Raw genomic sequence first — 20,939 nt, 5'->3', positions numbered from 1 at the left:
CCAAGAAATTTTTGTTACTATACTGCATTGCAATATCTGATCACATCACCATGTTACATTTAGGTAATGAAAAATATTGTTAGTGCTGTACAGAGAGTTAAAGTTGAGCGTGGCAGGCTGTCCAGGAGTGCTTTATTTGATTAAGATTGGATCAGTATTGTGTTGCCTCGATTGTGCACATCTTTTTATGTGTGACCCAGTGCCAAGAAGAATAATCCGTTATTCTGTAAATGAAATCAGATTACGCTGACAGTTCACATCAGCAGAATACACAGGACTTCATCTGCATCTAAATTGTACTTTGTCTTTTGGAGGATTCAGAATGTAAGCAGGTCTCCCCTTAAAAAAACTCTCCAACAAAAAATTAATCAGAATTCTGATGAATCAGGTCTTGTCAACATTTTTAAGATTTTTTTTGTTTTTTTGTTTTTTTGAGAAATTAACAAGACTAACTTAATGTAAGTGATGGCATTAAAACCTGCAATGTTGTTTGTGCTTCACTTCATACGCTGTGTTACTGTATTAAAAAATGTATGTAGAAGCAGGTCCAGAGGGGAGGATAAGCTTGGTCCCTGATTGTTGTTCCAAGTTGCATTATGTTACAGAGGTCAGTTTTGTTGCCAACTGCATCCTGTGAGATATAGGTGTTGCTATTCTGTATTATACTGCTAATTTATTCATATGTTGGTAAAGGAGTCAGATGTTTATTTCTGACAAATATTTGTGCCATGGGAGATGTAACAGTACAATACTTAATTAGAAGTACGTGGTCTGCAGTGGTAAATGGACAGGCCTCCATAATAATGGCTGAATCTGTAAATTTTCAAAACTGATATAGGAAAGTCTTTTAAATGTTCAGAATCACGAATCAGTATTAAATTCTATGAGCACATTTAGTTTGTGCAGGGGGGGATAATGATTATTAATTATAAAAGCAGACATGTAATATAAGACGCTATCATTATTTCTAAAACTTGTCCAGGAAATTGAAAAATGAAACGATATATCATACATATTTTCAGACAGATTTAAAGAACTCCTTTATTTGTTTTACTAATAGATTTTCCAGTAGGTTGATCCGGAAACTTTGAATTACAAACAGAAAGAAAGTATTGACAGTGAGAAACTTGATTTCATTTCCAGAGAAAGTATAAAAGCACAGAGATAATTTACTATGGTTTGAGGTTGTCATTTATTATTAATAAAGGCGATATGCAAACAGTCTTTTAATTTTGTTCGAGGAATCAGGCTGCAGTTAATCTGATGCTATGCAAATTTCTGTAATTGCTTTTTCATAATTAATGAAATGGATATTTCTTTATTGCTCTATATCTGCATGTGTATCTACTTGTTTATCAATAATGGATTACAGGGTTTGCACTCATACAGTCCTTGTACAGTCGTTGAATCTGATGTTAGTCCTTCAAAGCTTTTACAAAATGACCAAAAACCCTTAAAGACATGGAAAAATTTACTAGAGAATGCTTGGTTTCAAAATGGTTAAACATAGGATGATCAATAGATGACCCCAGTTATTTTGGGGTTCATAAGGTCAAATGTCAAGGTCACAATGACCTTGATACTGAAAACAGTTTTAATTTGATGAAAAACGCTGTGATCTAATGTCATCAAACTTCATAGGTTGAATGCATGTCATCAAACTTCATAGTTTGAATGCATGTGGTCAGTAGACGACCACTACTGTTTTGGTGATCTGTAGGTCAAGTCATGGTCACAGTTGCTTTGGGACTGGAAACAGCTTCTCTGTGACGCCATGACTAAAGGTTTACTGGTCAAGCTTAAATCTCCTGCTTATTTCAGCCTTGTGTTCTCGTACAATTCTAGCTGTCGGGTTATATTGCTAAAACATTTGCCTGTTTGATTACTTGATGGCCAATGAATTTAGACAGGAATTTGTTGCCATCTCCTAGTACTAATTATCTGTGCATGCATTCCAAGTAAATTATGCCTTGTCACGTCTTCACCAGGGACAGCTGTCAGCCTACTTCATTTGTTTTTTATTAGGCAGCCTTTTATTTGGAGATGATACAAACATGTTGACAGAACATTTTCATGTTTAACGGTAGATTTGGAATCTTTCCCTCACTTTTAACTTGAGGTTCCATTCAACCTGTCAGATACTGTGAATTCATTCATGTTTGCTGAGTACTTATTTTTCATAGATTTATATGTAACAACATGGCACAGATTCTGTATTTTACATTTTTACAAAGCTGTGCTGCTTTAATGAATAAAGTTTTCTGTATTTAAGCTGGTATTTCAGTGACCACTTGTGGGAATGGATTGAAACTTCGATCATACACTAGTTCACCATATATGCTTCTTTTACTGCTCTATAGTGTTTGTTTTTTTTCTGTATTCTATCATCACACTATAAAACTGCCATAAAAGGTTCTAGAACTCCAAATAAATGCCCCTTTTGTACTTTGTTAAGTTTTCGTTATTTTATTCTTATTTAGTGACAAAGCTTTTTAATAGACAAGCATTGCTGTCTACCAACAGCTCTTGTTTTTTTCCAAATAGTTCAGTAGGCTTTGACTAGACAGTCACGTTATTCAGAAATCTTTGCCTTTGTCTGAGACAGTCAGATCCAAAAAAAATCTGATAATCATTTCTTTGCTTCTCAGATGTAACTGTAGGTTGTTTACCATGTCCTTTTGTGTATTAAAAACCATTTCGCTACAAAATGTATGTCTGAAATGTTTATGGTGATAATTGGTGAAGGAATGGCGATCTCAGTATGTGTTGCAATTCCCAAGACATACAGAATGCATCTGCTGAAATTAATTGAGTGGCTTGCTATGCAGTTTTAAATGTCATTCAGTTTTTACATGTCAAGTTTTATGAATGTGTATGTCTAAAGTTGATTATGTTTTGACACCACATGGACTAATTTTATATATAATATATAATTTTATATTTCATTCTACACCTGCCTTCAGCTTCTCCTGAAATTCAGCTCTATGGCATGTTGTAGAAGTGTCACAGAAATATTGTAAGATCATACAGGTCACAGAGATAGCAGTATTGTAAATGTAAACAAGTTGTAGACATGCTGCAATCGCAGCAGTATTGTAAACGTATATAATTGTAATCACAGCAGTATTGTAAACGTATATAATTGTAGACATGCCAAAGTCACAGCAGTATTGTAAACGTATATAATTGTAGACATGCCACAATCGCAGCAGTATTGTAAACATATATAATTGTAGACATGCCACAATCGCAGCAGTATTGTAAATGTATATATGTTATAATTGTAGACATGCCACAATCGCAGCAGTATTGTAAATGTATATAATTGTAGACATGCCACAATGGCAGCAGTTTTGTAAACGTATATAATTGTAGACATGCCACAATCACAGCAGTATTGTAAATGTATATAATTGTAGACATGCCACAATGGCAGCAGTATTGTAAATTTATATACAGCTTGTAGGTGTGTCACAGAGGCAGCAGTATTGTAAATGTATAGAATGTGTAGACCTGTCATAGTGTTATCAGTACAAGTTAACCTTTACCCTGCTAAATTTCTAAAATGGACTGATCCATCATTCAATTTGGGCAGTACCACTTCTTATTCAAAGGGGTATTCACTGAAAATTTACTGACTGAATAGCGAAAAGTGCAGACCATGATCAGTCTGCACGGATGTGCAGGCTGATCTTGGTCTGCACTGGTCGCAAAGGCAAAATCACTTGCCGCCAGCAGGCTAAAGGTTAAAGATGTGTCACATTAACAGCTATGTTGTAAATGTATAAAATTTGAAGACATGCAGCAGTGTCAACAGAATATTATAAATGTATACAAGTTGTAGGTGTGACATTGTAGTATTCAAGTTGTAGATATGTCAAAATGACAGTAGTTTTCTAAAATTATCTAAGTTGTGGACAATTTAATGTAATGGTAGATTAAACTAATGCAAGACTTCAAAAGCTTCATTTTAGTTAAATTTTCATTGGTGAAAGAATCCACTTCTGAATCATATAAGGCTGATTTGGTATTTATTCAGTTTTAAGCTCACCTGTCACAAAGTGACAAGGTGAGCTTTTGTGATTGTGTGGCGTCCGTCTGTCAGTCCGTCAGTCCGTGCGTAAACTTTTGCTTGTGACCACTCTAGAGGTCACATTTTTCATGTGATTTTTATGAAAGTTGGTCAGAATGTTCACCTTGATGATATCTAGGTCAAGTTCGAAACTGGGTCACATGCCATCAAAAACTAGGTCAGTAGGTCTAAAAATAGAAAAACCTTGTGACCTCTCTAGAGGCCATATATTTCATGAAATCTTCATGAAAATTGGTCAGAATGTTCACCTTGATGATATCTAGATCAAGTTTGAAACTGGGTCACGTGCCCTCAAAAACTAGGTCAGTAGGTCTAAAAATAGAAAAACCTTGTGACCTCTCTACAGGCCATATTTTTCCTAAGATCTTCATGAACATTAGTCAGAACGTTCACCTTGATGATATCTAGGTCAAGTTCGAAACTGGGGCACGTGCCTTCAAAAACTAGGTCATTAGGTCAAATAATAGAAAAACCTTGTGACCTCTCTAAAGGCCATATTTTTCATTGGATCTGTATGAAAGTTGGTCTGAATGTTCATCTTGATGATATCTAGATCAAGTTCGAAACTGGGTCACGTGCGGTTAAAAACTAGGTCAGTAGGTCTAAAAATAGAAAAACCTTGTGGCCTCTCTAGAGGCCATATATTTCATGAGATCTTCATGAAAATTGGTCAGAATGTTCATCTTGATGATATCTAAGTCAAGTTTGAAAGTGGGTCACGTGCTGTCAAAAACTAGGTCAGTAGTTCAAATAATAGAAAAACCTTGTGACCTCTCTAGAAGCCATATTTTTCATGGGATCTGTATGAAAGTTGGTCTGAATATTCATCTTGATGATATCTAGGTCAGGTTCGAAAGTGGGTCACGTGCCGTCAAAAACTAGGTCAATAGGTCAAATAATAGAAAAACCTTGTGACCTCTCTAGAGGCCATACTTGTGAATGGATCTCCATAAAAATTGGTCAGAATGTTCATCTTGATGATATCTAGGTCAGGTTCGAAACTGGGTCACGTGCCTTCAAAAAGTAGGTCAGTAGGTCAAATAATGAAAAAACATTGTGACCTCTCTAGAGGCCATATTTTTCATGGGATCTGTATGAAGGTTGGTCTGAATGTTTATCTTGATGATATATAGGTCAAGTTCGAAACTGGGTCAACTGCGATCAAAAACTAGGTCAGTAGGTCTTGAAATAGAAAAACCTTGTGACCTCTCAAGAGGCCATACCCTTGAATGGATCTTCATGAAAATTGGTCAGAATGTTCACCTTGATGATATCTAGGTCAAGATTGAAACTGGGTCACATGCCTTAAAAAACTAGGTCAGTAGGTCAAATAATAGAAAAACCTTGTGACCTCTCTAGAGGCCATACTTTTCATGGGATCTGTATGAAAGTTGGTCTGAATGTTCATCTTGATGATATCTAGGTCAAGTTTGAAACTTGGTCAACTACGGTCAAAAACTAGGTCAGTAGGTCAAAAATTATTTAAATCTTTTGACCTCTCTAGAGGCCATATTTTTCAATGGATCTTCATGAAAATTGATCTGAATATTCACCTTGATGATATCTAGGTCAGTTTCGAAACTGGGTCATGTGTGGTCAAAAACTAGGCCAGTAGGTATAAAAATAGAAAAACCTTGTGACCTCTCTAGAGGCCATATTTTTCATGAGATCTTCATGAAAATTAGTGAGAATGTTCACCTTGATGATATCTAGTTAAAGTTCAACACAGGGTCACGTACCTTCGAAAACTAGGTCAATAGGTAAAATGATAGAAAAACCTTGTGACCTCTCTACAGACCATATTTTTCAATGGATCTTCATAAAAATTGGTCAGAATTTTTATCTTGATAATATCTAGGTCAAGTTCAAAACTGGGTCACATGAGCTCAAAAACTAGGTAACTATGTCAAATAATAGAAAAAAACGACGTCATACTCAAAACTGGGTCATGTGGGAAGAGGTGAGTGATTCAGGACCATCATGGTCCTCTTGTTATTTTAAACATATACTGCAAATTTCCTTCCAGTTCTCTTGAACAAAACTAGTTTCAGATTTATATCTCTGAAAACCAACATAATTACTTTACAAGTTGTTGCTTTGTAATATATATTTGTGTATTTTGCATAGGGGTACATTTTAATACATTTTAACATTTTCTTTTACATAAACAAAGAAGGATTTTACCATGCATTGTCTTGTCGATTAGAACACGTTTCACAAAATTACCTATTTTTGGCTATTCCAGTTTACTCCCTTTTATACAAATCCGCATTTTATTCCAGATTACCGGTAGTATCCCTTCCTGGTGTAATTTTAACTTGTTAGAATGGAAATGATTTCATTATTGGGCAATGTTGGGCGGTTAAAACCGCCCCCAGTTTTAACGAGCGGTTTTAACCGGTTAACCGCCCCGGTCAGTACTCCCTGAAGTGGTCAATACTGGTCGATTGGTCAATACTGGTCAATTAGTCAGTACTGACTGTTGAAATATTTTGCAAAGTTTATGAACATTTAAATAATGACTGTCTAAGAGCATTTGGGGCTTGATTATGGTGAATGCAGGCATTATTATTTAGTTAAAGCAACCTAACCAGTACTCCTAAATTGGTCAGAAGTGGTCGGCTGGTCAATACTGGTTGAATTTTTTGGTCATTGAACATTTTCTGAAAGATTAGATAACAAAGATATATTTTATAAACTGTAGCAGTAAGTGTTTGATTCACAAGTGATGAATCTAATTATTCTTACTGGAATAAATAATTTAATGAAAAATTGCTGTGAACACCTGGACCCTTTCATGGAAGTGGTTTGTGTTTTGAGAGCAGTTGTCATATTGCCTAATTGACACATGTCTTACAATATACAATAGATGTTGCGGCCTGTTTATCTAGTCACTAATTAGCTGTCATGATCAATAATCCGACTGTATTATTCTCAATGCTTGAACATGGTAACTTTATTTTAAAAATAAGTAATGCCATCATAATATTCAATTGACCACTATTGTAGAGATGGTACCTAAGGCTATGTATTCAACGACAACAACAACAAATCGTGTGCAAAACTGAAGCGCATATCGCTTATCTCACACTTGCAATAATTTAACATAGCACCGTGCAGTAAATACGGGGATTTTTGACAGCGACATTGGCTTCTTTGTTTTTGGTTGATTAGCTAAAGAAAGGTGATTGTCATTTCTTATTAACTAACACTACCATTTTATTTATACTAAAGAACGTCTGCATTATATTAACCGAAGTTTCTGTAACGGTAGATTCCGCAAGGCAAATGCGATTCTGCACGCCTTGGTCAATATGCAAATTAGGTACATTTGTAAACACAAGATGCGTGTCATAAAAAGTGAAATAACTTCTTTCGGCACAGTTTTTGGTATGGTTTTGGTGTGACCATGAGATAGAATATACATTTTTATATTGCTCTGTTTTTAACTCATACATTTTGAGGCCTTGATTATTCTTGGCAAACAAATTTTGTAAATTGTTGAGGGATTCGATGTCGTAAAATTCATATAGTCTATTTATATTTTTTCCTCATGAATAATGTTTTATTTTCTATGATCATACCATACCTGTGAATTATCGGCAGTAATAAATAAAAAGAATGTCTTTAAATGAATTCGTTTGAAAATGAAAGATAGTGCTCAACTTTTTGTTTGAATGATTATTCATAGATCTTGAAGTAAACTATAGCTTTAGGAAACACATCCGAATCTATGCATACTTTGTTCAGATAACTAAATAGTCCTAGAAGAGTTATCTGTCACCGGCTTCACTTTTCCAAGTAGGACCAAATTTTTCGGATTAAATATAGCCTTTCAGCATGAAAAATGAAGTATGAAAGTTAAACCATTATATAACTGAGGTACTCCAGTATTAATTTTTCAACAGAAAGTAATATCAGATGCAATTTGAATTTTTAGGTACCATCTCTAACTATTGACCAGTACATGTACTGATAAGGAAAACAACATAGGACCAGAATTTGAATTGACCAGTACTGTCCATTTCACTGAGTGTAATTTATAGTAATAAAACCTTTAATTAATTTAAAATCAAGACTAACTGTAAGAAGATAAATAGCATTGAATAAACTTGTATTGACCAGTCTAAGTATATTATCCAAAATGGAGCCTGACCAGGACACACTGCCAAGGACCAAAATTGAAATGACCAGTATTGACCACTATACTTTTTAATGAACAAACTTTATATTATTCAAATTGCTTTATTATTTTTATATTACTATTACAACCTGTGCTAATCTGTGAATGTACATTGTATAAAAGTCTTGAATAAACCAATATTGACCGATCAAGAATAACCCTAGTATTGAATCGACCAGTATTGACCAGTATTGACCGGTTTTAACCAGTATTGACCACCGGCCCGGTCAATACTCATATTGACCGGCTTTTTGCCAACATTGTTTTTGCGTGCTTTTTTTGCAAATAAAACATGTTTTTTCGTACAAATGCGTCGTAATTAAGATTACTACGCATCTGAACTCAAAGCTGTGTTTTATTTGCCAACAAAGTCTGCAAAACTAAAATCTATTTCCCAAGTAATTTGCTGTAAAAGGTGTAATTGAACTTATGATTTTTACTGTATCTATTTTCAGAAGTGATGTTATACTACCTGACATGATGATACAAAAACTTGTTCAGTTGTAACAGATCAGGGGCCAAGGCCCCAACTGCCATCTTCCAATATGGACAAAAAAGGGAAAAATGTCAGCATACGTGTCATATTCCTAGATGACCAGGTGCACGCCTTTCAAATACATGTAAGTTGGTATAGCGATAATTTTTAGGTTGACAATACAGAGAACTGTCCTACTTACCTTAGGGTCAACATCCAGATTCCTGGTTAAAATTTTTTGTACGTTGTTCAGGGTGAGCTAGTAGTTTAGATGGATCTTCCCCATTGCTGTCCTGTGTCAGCATTATGACTTACACATTTACTGTCTGAAACTGTTAGTCAGAATAACACCAAACTTGGTTTGTGGCATACTGACATGGACCTCTCTTAAGTTTCTTCATATGGTTCTGCTTGGCCTTTTTCAGGAGATGCCAGAGCTACAAATAGAAAAACCTTTAAACAACTTCTATCTAAAAGTTCTGTCAAGAATGAAAGGGAGGAAAAAAACTGTTAAACTAGTTTTATCTTAAACTCCGATAAAAAAAAAATCCCAGGAGAAAAAAAAAGAGTAATGATTGTTGCTGTTTTACAGGACAAAATCTATAATAACGTATGAGTCTGGTTAGAGTTAAAGGTCCAATACTAAGGGAAGTGAACATTTTAATTTCTTTTAAAAAGCACAGAAACTATTTCATTTTATTGGAAAATGAAAGTTGGTATGTAGAAATTCGAAATAAATCGCAGTATATGTACAATTATTTTTCTATGAAGTATGAAGAAAGTTAAAAAGACCTGGGGGGTCATTCTGTCGATTCATTGAAATTTCAACATAATACACATACATTTCTTTGAGTTCCAAAGACCTTCTGTAAATTTTGACCTGCCAATCTTCATTATTTAGTGTCTTGCAGAAGTCTATGCACTGGCTATGAAAAAAAATGCCAACTCACTTTCCCTTAGTAATGGACCTTTAACTTACCCTTTTCACATAACTTCTGTATATGTGTATAAGCAAATATTATTAAATGAACCAAAGTGATTGTGCTACCAGACAAAAATATGGGCTACCAATTTATTTACAGATTCCTGAAACACTGAAAGGAAAACCTGTAAGCAAGTTCAAAAAGCATCCTCTCAACTTAGTGCAAATGGTTCTGCTTGACTTCCTCTTTATAGCCATCTAATAAACAATTTTCATATAAATGGGCCTTTTTCAGATGCAGTATCAGTTATATGGTGTTGGTCAGTCTGTCTGTATGTAGACCAATCCGCTCAAGAACGCTGGGCCTAGGATCATGGAAGTTGATGGGGAGGTTGGTCTTAACCAGCAGATGACCCCTATAGATTTTTAGATCGTAGGTCAAAGGTCAAGGTCACAGTTACCCAGAACAGTTTAAACGGTTTCCGGATGGTAACTCAAGAACACTTAGGTCTAGGATCATGAAAGTTGATATGTTGGTTGGTCATGACCAGCAGATGACCCCTATTGATTTTGAGATCAGTAGGTCAAAGTTCAGCGTCATAATGACCCAGAACAGTTACACTGTTTCCGGATGATAACTCAAGAATGCTTTGGCCTAGGATGATGAAAGTTGATAGGGAGGTTTTCATGACCAGCAGATGACCCCTATTGATTTTCAGATCAGTAGGTCTAAGGTCAAGGTCACACGGAACAGTTTAACTGTTTCTGGATGATAACTTCAGAACGCTTGGGCCTAGGATCATGAAACGTAATAGGGAGGTTGATCATGATCAGCAGATGATCCCTATTGATTTTAAGATCATAGGTCAAAGGTGAAGGTCACAGTGACTCGGAACAGTTAAACGGTTTTCGAACGATAACTCAAGAACTCTTGGGCCAAGGATCATGAAAGTTAATAGGGAGGTTGGTGTTGATCAGCAGATGACCTCTGTTGATTTTGAGGTCAGTAGGCCAGAGGTCAAGGTCACATTGACCCGGAACAGTTAAACCATTTCCCAGACGATAACTTGGAAGTGCTTGGGCCTAGTATTGTAAAACTTAATAACGAAGTTGATCATGACCAGCAGATGACCCCTATTGATTTTGAGGTCAATAGGTCAAAGGTCAAGGTCACATTGTCCAAGAACAGTAGAACTTTTCTGTACAGTGACCAAATAATTTCTGTACCTTGTGCAATTACTGAATGCATCAAGGGCTGCATTTCGTGTTCTACGAGCTCTTATTACTTCAGATTTGCCCTATTTCACTAACCAGCATTGAAAAAGCTGAACACGCAGTCTCATCTGATGGCCTGTTTTGCTTTGTTTCTTATCTTTAAATGTATTGACATTTATTTGGGAACCTTTTATTCCAGTGTAGAGCTTATTGTGTTACAGAACTGATTTAAGGGAACCTCTGGCATACACAGAAATCAATGAGTTGCCAAACCTCTTACTCTAATTTGAATAAGAATTGATGGGAAATATATTTTTGAGAAAAGTGCATACACTTAAAAGTTGGCCTCTTCTCTCTTGAGGCTGATTAATGCCAAAGTTATGAGGAAAGCTGGATTTGAGGTTATGAATATTGGAGGCATTCTAACACTTTCTTATGTTAGCTTTATTCAAAATTCCTCTATTTATACGGTGTCAACATCCAATTACAGTGTAGGCAATGTATTGGAAATAGTGATGTAGAACATGACGCTGTTGTAACTGGTATCAAACGAGGGAGTTAGGACAGTTATGTTTTTGGATCTAGGCTGTGATCTCTTTTTATGAACTATGAGGTACAAAATGTTTTGTTTGTTTGTTTTGGGTTTAACACCATTTTTCAGCAGTATTTCAGTTATGTAATGGCGGGCAGTTACCCTAACAGTGTTCCTAGATTCTGTAACAGTACAAATCAGTTCTTCGCTTGTAAATGCCAAATTTCCCACATGAATCAGAGTTGGAGGACAAATGATACCAGACACAACGACTTTTATCAAATCGTCACAAGAACATTATGCCCTGCCCGTTTGGTAAACAGATTATCATGTTAATGGCACTTTAAAGTATGAACCAGGTTAATATAAGAAGTTGAATATCATAATTGTCCATTGCGAAAAACACATGTTTAATGACAATTTTATTTTCGAACACTTTAGAGTAAAACTACTTTCCATTTACAGCTATTTCAAGTCTCTTTTTCTTTAATTTTCTCCAGCATTACGCTGTTACATTTCCATTTTCTAAACTGTCAATTTGACATTTTATGGTATTAAACTTTCATGTTGTGAGAAAAGCTGTATTAGCCCTGGGTAATGCAGGGGAAAAAACAAGAGCTGTCAAATAATGCCAATACCATTGTAATAAAGCGTGGTCAGAAAAATAACTGCTGGGAATGGATAGGAAACCATATTTGTCTAGAAAAGCCACGTGTTGCAGAAGTTTAAGAGTAGGGCGACTGTAATTAACCTATATTGAACAGTGGTTGTTAGTTTTCTCTGTCAGCTGCTTAGTGAGATGGTAAATTGTTTCCAATACAGAGATTTTCCCGTGGAACAAATACGGCAGCACAATTTGTTAAGTTGATTGGCAACCAAACAGAATCTTTGCTTTGTGCAAACATTTTATTTGTACTTGATAAATAAATTTGTTCTCATTTGTCCAATCAATATATTCAACACAAGATGTCTGGTCTGTTGTTGCTGCCCCCACAATGTCTGGGTTTAAAGCCCAACCGTGGTTTGAATTTTTAAGTGAGTGGCAGAGTAGCTAAAATTGTATGAATTTGAATACTTGTCCTTCACGGTTGTGACTTTCACAGTCTGCATTCACCTCTTAACTTTTAGCCTGTGCCGCATGTGATTCTGCTTTTGCGACCAGTGCAGACCAGTAAATTTTCAGTGAACACCCCTTCGAATTATAAATGGTATTGCTTAAATTGATTGAGAGATCAGTCCATTTCTTAAATTTAGCAGGCTAAAGATTAAGCTGGAAATTTACCTTAAGGTCATGCTTTGCATCAAAACACCTTATAACGATGTTTTATATAATTCTGCTTGGATGTTTGGGCATGTGAGGTCTTCTCCACTTTCAAAAACTGGAATATTTTACATAATTTATGACCTAAATTGTGTCTGTATGGCTCTAACCTCTCAACATCCCAGACAAAAAAATTGAAAAAAAAAACAAAACAAAAGAAATATATATATATTTTCTGATCACTACTTGTGCTGTGATCTCTAATCATTTATACATAATGATGTTTCCACAGAATTTTTTTGTCAGCTGTTAGCTCTTAAAATGTTTTGGTCAATTAAAAGCTTTTCTGAAAATGCATTGCAAGATTTCTTTTGGAAAATTAATTAGAAGGATCAGTTCAAAGCCATATTTTAAAGTTAATGCACAGCTGAAGTCTGCTTTGGAAATAAAATAATGAAATAAGCTCTGTTAGTGACACCTGGTGACCAGACATTTCCTTACAAAGCCATATAGATCATTCTAAGTGAACTTTTCTCTCAAGAGCTGCATTAGGTCTGAACAACAAACAAAGTGTAGTCTCCCAAGCCAGTGATACTGACTACAGAGGCTGTGCTGGATAAAACACTGTCAGTCTATGTAATCATTAACCCTTAGCCTGAAGGCGACCAGTGGTCTGCACTGTTCACCATTTAGTCAGTATCTTTTTGGTAAACACCCCTTTTAACAGTTTATGGTATTGTCCAAATTGAAAGATGGATAAGTTTGTTATAGAAATTTGAAAGGGTAAGGGTTAATTTCAACTGAATTATAAGATTGCTATGTAAGTGTCACATTCATGTTGTGTGTGCTCCCTGTGTCAGGCGCGTTTAAATTATTCTAATTAATTATATATTAGCTCGACCTTTGTGAAAACTTGAAGCTTGCTTGATTATCTTTTGAATCCCCTTCCCAAATGAGAACATACGATGGATGGTGACCATGCACGGCAATGGTTGCTCCCGCAACTTTTAGGTTGAGAGGCCAACACTTAATTCACAAGATGAATGCTTAAAACTTGCTTGATTTACTGTTGAATCCCCTTCCCCAATGAGAATGACTATGGTGGGTCACCCATTTTGGCTTGCACCCATAACTTTTTTGGGTTGTGGGCCCAGCACTTAATTCACTTGAAGAAGGGGCTTGAAGCTTGTTTGAATTATTCTTGAGTCCCATTTCCTTAATCTTTAGCCTGCTGGTGGCAAAATCTTTAGCCTGCTGCCAGCAAGTGATTCTGCCTTTGCGACCAGTGCAGACCAAGATCAGCCTGCACATCCATGCAGGTTCAGTGAACAGCCCTTTGAATAAGAAGTGGTGCTGCCCAAATTGAATAATGGACTAGTCCATTTTAGAAATTTAGCAAGGTAAAGGTTAATGAAGGAGGTACAGTGTTGACCTCTATATTGAGTGGCCAACACCTTAACCACTGAGCTTTGCTCTCCCATCAGACACTCATACTTCGTAGCAGTCATAAAGTACCAGACAGACTTTCTTGTTTCATTTACATTTTAGAGGAGAACTATTCTGGCAATATGTCTAACTTAAACCGCAACAATGAGTGACATGTCTGAGAGATTCACATTCATAGTCAAATAATCAAGTTTGAAGACACACTATGTGTCGGCTAATGTGTTTTCCCAAAAGATGTTGGAAATAAATGTGGGGGGTTGGAGATAAATTCAATCACTTTATCTGTTGATATCCAGCCATACGTTCTATAATGATTTCTGGGAGCAAAGAATAATAATTATGCAGACAGTATGAGATATTGAACAGCAGTGAGACAAATGGTACATAAGCGTTCATTTAAAATCTCTAGCTTGCTTGAACAAATAAAGATATTCTTTTGTTTCCTGATGAGTGGTCAGTGTAAGTGTCTGTATCTCGGCCCATGGCCTTGTCCACGAAACATGTTAAAAAAGAAACTGTTTGAAATGTTCTATATCTGTGAACTGTATGTGTGTCTGTTACTGTATGCATGGCATTGTCTCATGGACATAGATTTACATCAGCATTGTAGCATGACAAGAAAGTTTCAAGCAAAAAAAAAGAAGAAAAAAAAAACTAAAAAAGATGCTAAAAAGATCTTGCAGAGCTTGTAGAGAATCTATTTAGGATCGTGCAAAGTCCAGAGCACACTTAGGTTTTACATTAAAAATTTTGTTGTTTAAAAGATGTCAGTTACTCTTACTCATAAAATTGAATGAACATTACATACTTGAAATTTAGACTTTAAACATCAGAAATTTCGTGGATGAATAAAGTATTCATGGAAGCAGGTATATGTATATGCACACTTGCATACATGAACCACTTATCATGGAATTATGGACTGCAGTTTTTAATCATTGAACAGTAGGAATAGTTCAGTTGTTACAAAGACCTGTTACATTATTGATGACTGCAGATACCAAGGCAAATTCAGTTTCGTGATAAGAAATGATGCATCACGACTGCCTGTCAAATATAATAATCAAATTATATGCTTTCTTTAAACTGCTTTCCTCTCATCGACAGAACAGTACATACAGTTTTATAGTCCAGTTTTCATGATGTATTCCCATTTGCTCAGATATCATTACAATCTCTGGTACTTTGTGCTTAACTAGAGCAAGAAGTATTGATTGTCCGGGCTTGTCTTTTCGGTAATCCGAGTAAAAGTAGAAATTATTTGCTGTTTCCCGTCCAGTAAAGTGCTAATTTTTGCTTCGTTTACAAAGATTTGAGAATAAAAGACAATGTTTTGTAGGAGATTGGTGTAATATGTTCTTAGGTTTCTGGTATTTTGTATTTAATGCTTGTAACGGGTCATACGTTATCATAGAGAGGTTGCAGTTGGAAGCTGATTAATAGTTTAAATACACTTCGTGTCACAGAAGTTTCTCAGATTTTAAAGTGTTTTCAGAAACATTGATAGCCAAGGGTTTCATTAATTATTGAAGTAGATGGTGGTGGAAGTTGCAAAGTAGAGAGAGGTCTGGGTGTTCTCTCATTTAGATTTTTACTTGCTACAGGAAAAGTTGCCAGGGCTACAGACCACAATAGAAGGTGGAAATACCCTGATTAATCCTCTAGACAATGCAGTGCATCATATGTATATAAAGATAACGCATTGCATATGTCGAGATTTTATTCCTATGCTACTTGTAGTTTCCTGTTCTTTATTCCTGTTAGCATCTCAGCGGTCAAGTTCCAGAATATAGAATAATTTTCACATTGTTTAGTGATACATGTTTTATTTTCTCCCAGTTTTTATAAGGTGTTACCTATAGGGATATTCTAGAAGTAGGCATGCATGTACACATCTTGAAGTTTCAACCTCGCTGATGTCATATTTTCTGTGTTTCAGATCAAGGCATTTGGTCAGGCACTGTGGGAAGCTGTGGTGAGACATCTCAGTTTGCTAGAAGCTGACTACTTTGATTTAGAGTATGAAGATAGCAGAGGTATACAGGTAAGTTTACGGGGCTTGAAATTAACACTTGTCACTAATCCTTGACAACTAGGCTTTGAATGGACTAGTAATTTTTTCAATTTGGAAGTAAATTGTACTACATGTGATGATTTATTGTAGTGAACTGTCCGCACACAATCCAAATACGCTTGAAAATTGTTCTGTTCTATTGTGTTGACTTAGGTTTGGAATATATAATGAAAGGTACTATGCTTATTTTGCTGTATTTGAAAGTTTTGAGATCCTATGATGGGGAAAATCAAACAGTTTTACAGAAAGAAAAAGAAATTCATTCTTACTGCAAATTTAAATGTTACCGGTATGTCTCAAGTGCATTGTTAAAGACTAAAGTTTGCCAATAGTCTAAGATTTTGAATCTACTTAAATTCGTAAACAAAACTGTTGTTTGATTGAATTCTTAAATCTGTTTTAGAACTGGTTGGATAGGGAGAAGGCCATATTGAAACAGTTACCGAGTGCAGACACACCACTGAAATTTTTGGTGAAGTTTTATACACCAGATCCAGCATTAATGGAAGATGAACTTACAAGGTTAGTATTCAGATATCTAGATCAAAGGTTAAGTGTTTACTCACTACTATTTTTATGCCCCCAGCATCTACTGATGCGGGAGGCATATAGTGATTGTCCTGTCCGTCCGTCCGTTTGTCCGTCCGTACGAGGTTAACCAAATGGGACTGTTTCGTCTAGCATCAATACCGCAGGGTCATGCTGTCGATCGCCACTTGAGCCATTTGCGACAAAAAATTAAATGTGGCTCCGAAATTTTCTAATTGGCGAAAATGGCCCGAAGCTATGTCTGTCTGCAAAACTACCAATATTGCCAGTTTTACAAACCAAAAGGTGTGAAAAATCGATAATCTGTGTAGACACAACATCCGTTATTGAAAGGGAGGGAGCCAATTTGCAAACTTTTTATTTGATCAGGCAGTTAATTGGCAATAATTAGATTATTGAATAACAAGCTAGATAATTATAATCATATTTTGTGCACTTGATACGATTTTATGAGCAGTCGGCCGTTAGACAAATTTTCTATGATTGCCGAGGGTTAGTTTGGGCAAAAACAAATAAAAATGCTTTAGACAAGCAGAAATTTTAAGTATTGAATAGCTATGATGATAGAAAAGCAATAAAACATAGGTATTTTATCAAATATTTAATTCTAACTTACGTTTTCCGAATTTGTCACCGGTTTTCGCGACCGAGATTTTCGGATATTTCTTGTCATTTCTGACAAGATTTTTTAGCGCAATCTTAATAAAAAGTCTACATTTAAGAAAAAATTTGACAACTGTTGCTAAAGGAGCTCTTATTTTGAAGTATTTTTCGAGAATAAAACATGCGAAGGCATCGAACCCCACCCACTCATAGGCAATGTGCAAAACAAGACACTGTTTTTTTTTAAACATTTTTTTTTTCTTTTTTGACATCTTTATTTTAAATGTGATTTTCAGAATTTTTACATGTAAATGGCAGATGTTTATAAAAATGATAATTTTAGAAATTAACACAAATTGATTTTTTAAATAGCTCTTTAAAGGGTTACTAAGAAATATGTAATAACTACATTAATTTCTTGAGTAGTATGAGTACTTTGGTACATATAATGTAGTCCTACAAGACTACAAGAACGTCAAAGCTATGCGCTATGCCATTGTTGGCCTCATAATTTATCTTCGGAAAAAGCAGTGGCTCAGAGAAAAAAAATCCCAGTGTGACCCCTGAATACCCCTTACTAAAATGACTTGATACTTATGCAGATGTAACCTGTGACCATTCCTCATCTTCAGACATCACTTGACCTTGACCTCATTTTAAACTTAGGTTGCTTTATATAGGCCATCTCTTGGTTAACCAAATGGAACCATTTCGTCTAGCATCAGTACCCCTTACAAGAATGAATTGATACTAATACAGATGTAAACTGTGACCATTCCTCATCTTCAAACATCACCTGACCTCAGTTTGACCTTGACCTTGACCTCGTTTTGGACTTAGGTGCAAAATCTATCGACAAGGATGCCACTGGGGGCATCAAGCGTTTATTGAATGCAGCTTCTTGTTGAGATGATTTTTAGCCCTTCCCCACTCCACACCCTTTCAGAGGGTCAGTCAGTCTGTCTGTTGGTGACTTCCAATCAATAGAGTTCACTTGGTCTCACATTAGGAGTACTTAGAGACCTTCTTCCAGCTTAAAAATGCTGGAAAATCTCTATATGACCCTATTTAGGTTGATGTCGCTTAAATCCAAACCAACAACAAAGCTATTCAGGATTCAACTTGTCAGTTACTTCCTGGTGTGTACATGCAAGAGCATTTTTTTTCTAGATCAGTACTCAAAATTAAGTTAATACTACAGGACTCTGCAGACAGTTTTATCTGGAAATGTAGCAAACATTGTTACTGTTATTTTAGAAAATTTGTCTTAATTTTGTATGCAGTTTATAGTCCCAAAAGGCATTTTTAGCTCACCTTGTCACAAAGTGACAAGGTGAGCTTTTGTGATCGCGCAGCGTCCGTCGTCCGTCCGTCCGTGCGTGCGTAAACTTTTTGCTTGTGACCACTCTAGAGGTCACATTTTTCAGGGGATCTTTATGAAAGTTGTTCAGAATATTCACCTTGATGATATCTAGGTCAAGTTCGAAACTGGGTCATGTGCGGTCAAAAACTAGGTCAGTAGGTCTAAAAATAGAAAAACCTTATGACCTCTCTAGAGGCCATATTTTTCAATGGATCTTCATGAAAATTGGTCAGAATGTTCATCTTGATGATATCTAGGTCAAGTTTGAAACTGGGTCAACTGCGGTCAAAAACTAGGTCAGTAGGTCAAATAATAGAAAATCCTTGTGACCTCTCTAGAGGTCATATTTTTCATGGGATCTGCATAAAAATTAGTCAGAATGTTCATCTTGATGATATCTAGGTCACGTTCGAAACTGCGTCACATCCGATCCAAAACTAGGTCAGTAGGTCAAATAATAGAAAAACCTTGTGACCTCTGTAGAGGCCGTATTTTTCAATGGATCTGCATGAAAATTGGTCAGAATGTTTATCTTCTTGATATCTAGGTCAAGTTCGAAACTGGGTTGACTGCGGTCAAAAACTAGGTCAGTAGGTCAAATAATAGAAAATCCTTGTTACCTCTCTAGAGGTCATTTTTTTTATGGGATCTGCATGAAAATTATCAGAATGTTCACCTTGATGATATCTAGGTCAAGTTCGAAACTGGGTCATGTCTGGTCCAAAACTAGGTCACTAGGTCAAATAATAGAAAAACCTTGTGACCTCTGTAGAGGCCAATTATTTCATGGGATCTGCATGAAAATTGGTGAGAATGTTCACCTTGATGATATATAGGTCAAGTTCGAAACTGGGTCAACTGAGTTCCAAAACTAGGTCAGTAGGTCTAAAAATAGAAAAACCTTGTGACCTCCCTAGAGGCCATATTTTTCAATGGATCATCATGAAAATTGGTGAGAATGTTCACCTTGATGATATCTAGGTCACTTTTGAAACTGGGTGACATGCGGTCAAAAAGTAGGTCAGTAGGTGAAATAATAGAAAAACCTTGTGACCTCTCTAGAGGTCATATTTTTCATGAGATCTGCATGAAAATTGGTCTGAATGTTCATCTTGATGATATCTAAGTCAAGTTCGAAACTGGGTTACGTGCAATCAAAAAGTAGGTCAGTAGGTCAGATAATAGAAAAACCTTGTGACCTCTGTAGAGGCCAGATTTTTCATGGGATCTGCATGAAAATTGGTCAGAATGTTCATCTTGAGAATATCTAGGTCAAGATTGAAACTGGGTCACATGTGGTCAAAAACTAGGTCAGTAGGTCAAATAATAGAAAAAACTTGTGACCTCTCTAGAGGCCATATTTTTCATGGGATCTTTATGAAAGTTGGTCTGAATGTTCATCTTGATGATATCTAGGTCAAGTTTGAAACTGGGTCAACTGCGGTCAAAAAATAGGTCACTAGGTCTAAACATAGAAAAACCTTGTGACCTCTATAGAGGCCATATTTTTCAATTGATCTTCATGAAAATTGGTGAGAGTGTTCACCTTGATGATATCTAGGTCAAGTACAAAACTGGGTCACATGCCTTCAAAAACTAGTTCATTATGTCAAATAATAGAAAAACCTTCTGACCTCTCTAGAGGCCATATTTTTCAATGGATCTTCATGAAAATTGGTCAGAATTTTTATCTTGATGATATCTAGGTCAAGTTCAGAACTAGGTCACATAAGCTCTAAAACTATGTCACTATGTCAAATAATAGAAAAAACGATGTCATACTCAGTTCATGTGGGGACAGGTGAGCGATTCAGGACCATCATGGTCCTCTTGTTTTATAGTCCCAAAAGGCAGTACAAGAGAAACAAGATCTGACATTTATCAAAAAGGGTTATGTTTTATTCATATGATCAATGTTGCAGAAACATGGAGTAAAAAAACTATTTGTAATAAAAAAATCGTATTTTCAGAAACAGCTGTGAATGAATTGTCAATATTAAAGCTCATGATTTATCAGGAAATCCAGTATTGAAGAATCCAATGTTTGCGTTGTTTCTCATTACAGTCAAGCCTGTATTTAAAGATAATGTTTTGGACAGTGAAAATGTGGTTTTTATTTGCAGATGGTCTTTATTTATACGTTAAATTAAGCTAAAAATGTTTTTTAAGCTGGAAAGCAACAGAGTAATTTTAACATCAGGTGGTATCAGTTCTTAGGTAGTT

The 20,939-nt window shown here is 35.8% G+C and overlaps 1 protein-coding gene across 1 annotated transcript in view; it reads left to right on the top strand.

The window, feature by feature from the left end:
- The window catches only part of LOC123555947 (FERM, ARHGEF and pleckstrin domain-containing protein 1-like), a 137,335-nt gene that overhangs the window by 24,589 nt on the left and 91,807 nt on the right, over nt 1-20,939 (top strand). The window contains exons 2-4 of the mRNA XM_053547095.1: nt 8,732-8,896; nt 16,067-16,171; nt 16,605-16,723. Coding sequence (XP_053403070.1) covers nt 8,822-8,896; nt 16,067-16,171; nt 16,605-16,723 — 299 coding nt within the window. The 5' untranslated portion in view covers nt 8,732-8,821. The remainder of the gene's footprint in view (nt 1-8,731; nt 8,897-16,066; nt 16,172-16,604; nt 16,724-20,939) is intronic.

The sequence above is a fragment of the Mercenaria mercenaria genome, chromosome 7 (assembly GCF_021730395.1).
Source record: "Mercenaria mercenaria strain notata chromosome 7, MADL_Memer_1, whole genome shotgun sequence".
NCBI classification, from domain to species: Eukaryota; Metazoa; Mollusca; class Bivalvia; order Venerida; family Veneridae; genus Mercenaria; species Mercenaria mercenaria.
The sequence above is the reverse complement of the archived record's forward strand: the minus strand, read 5'-3'. Positions and strand labels throughout refer to the sequence as shown.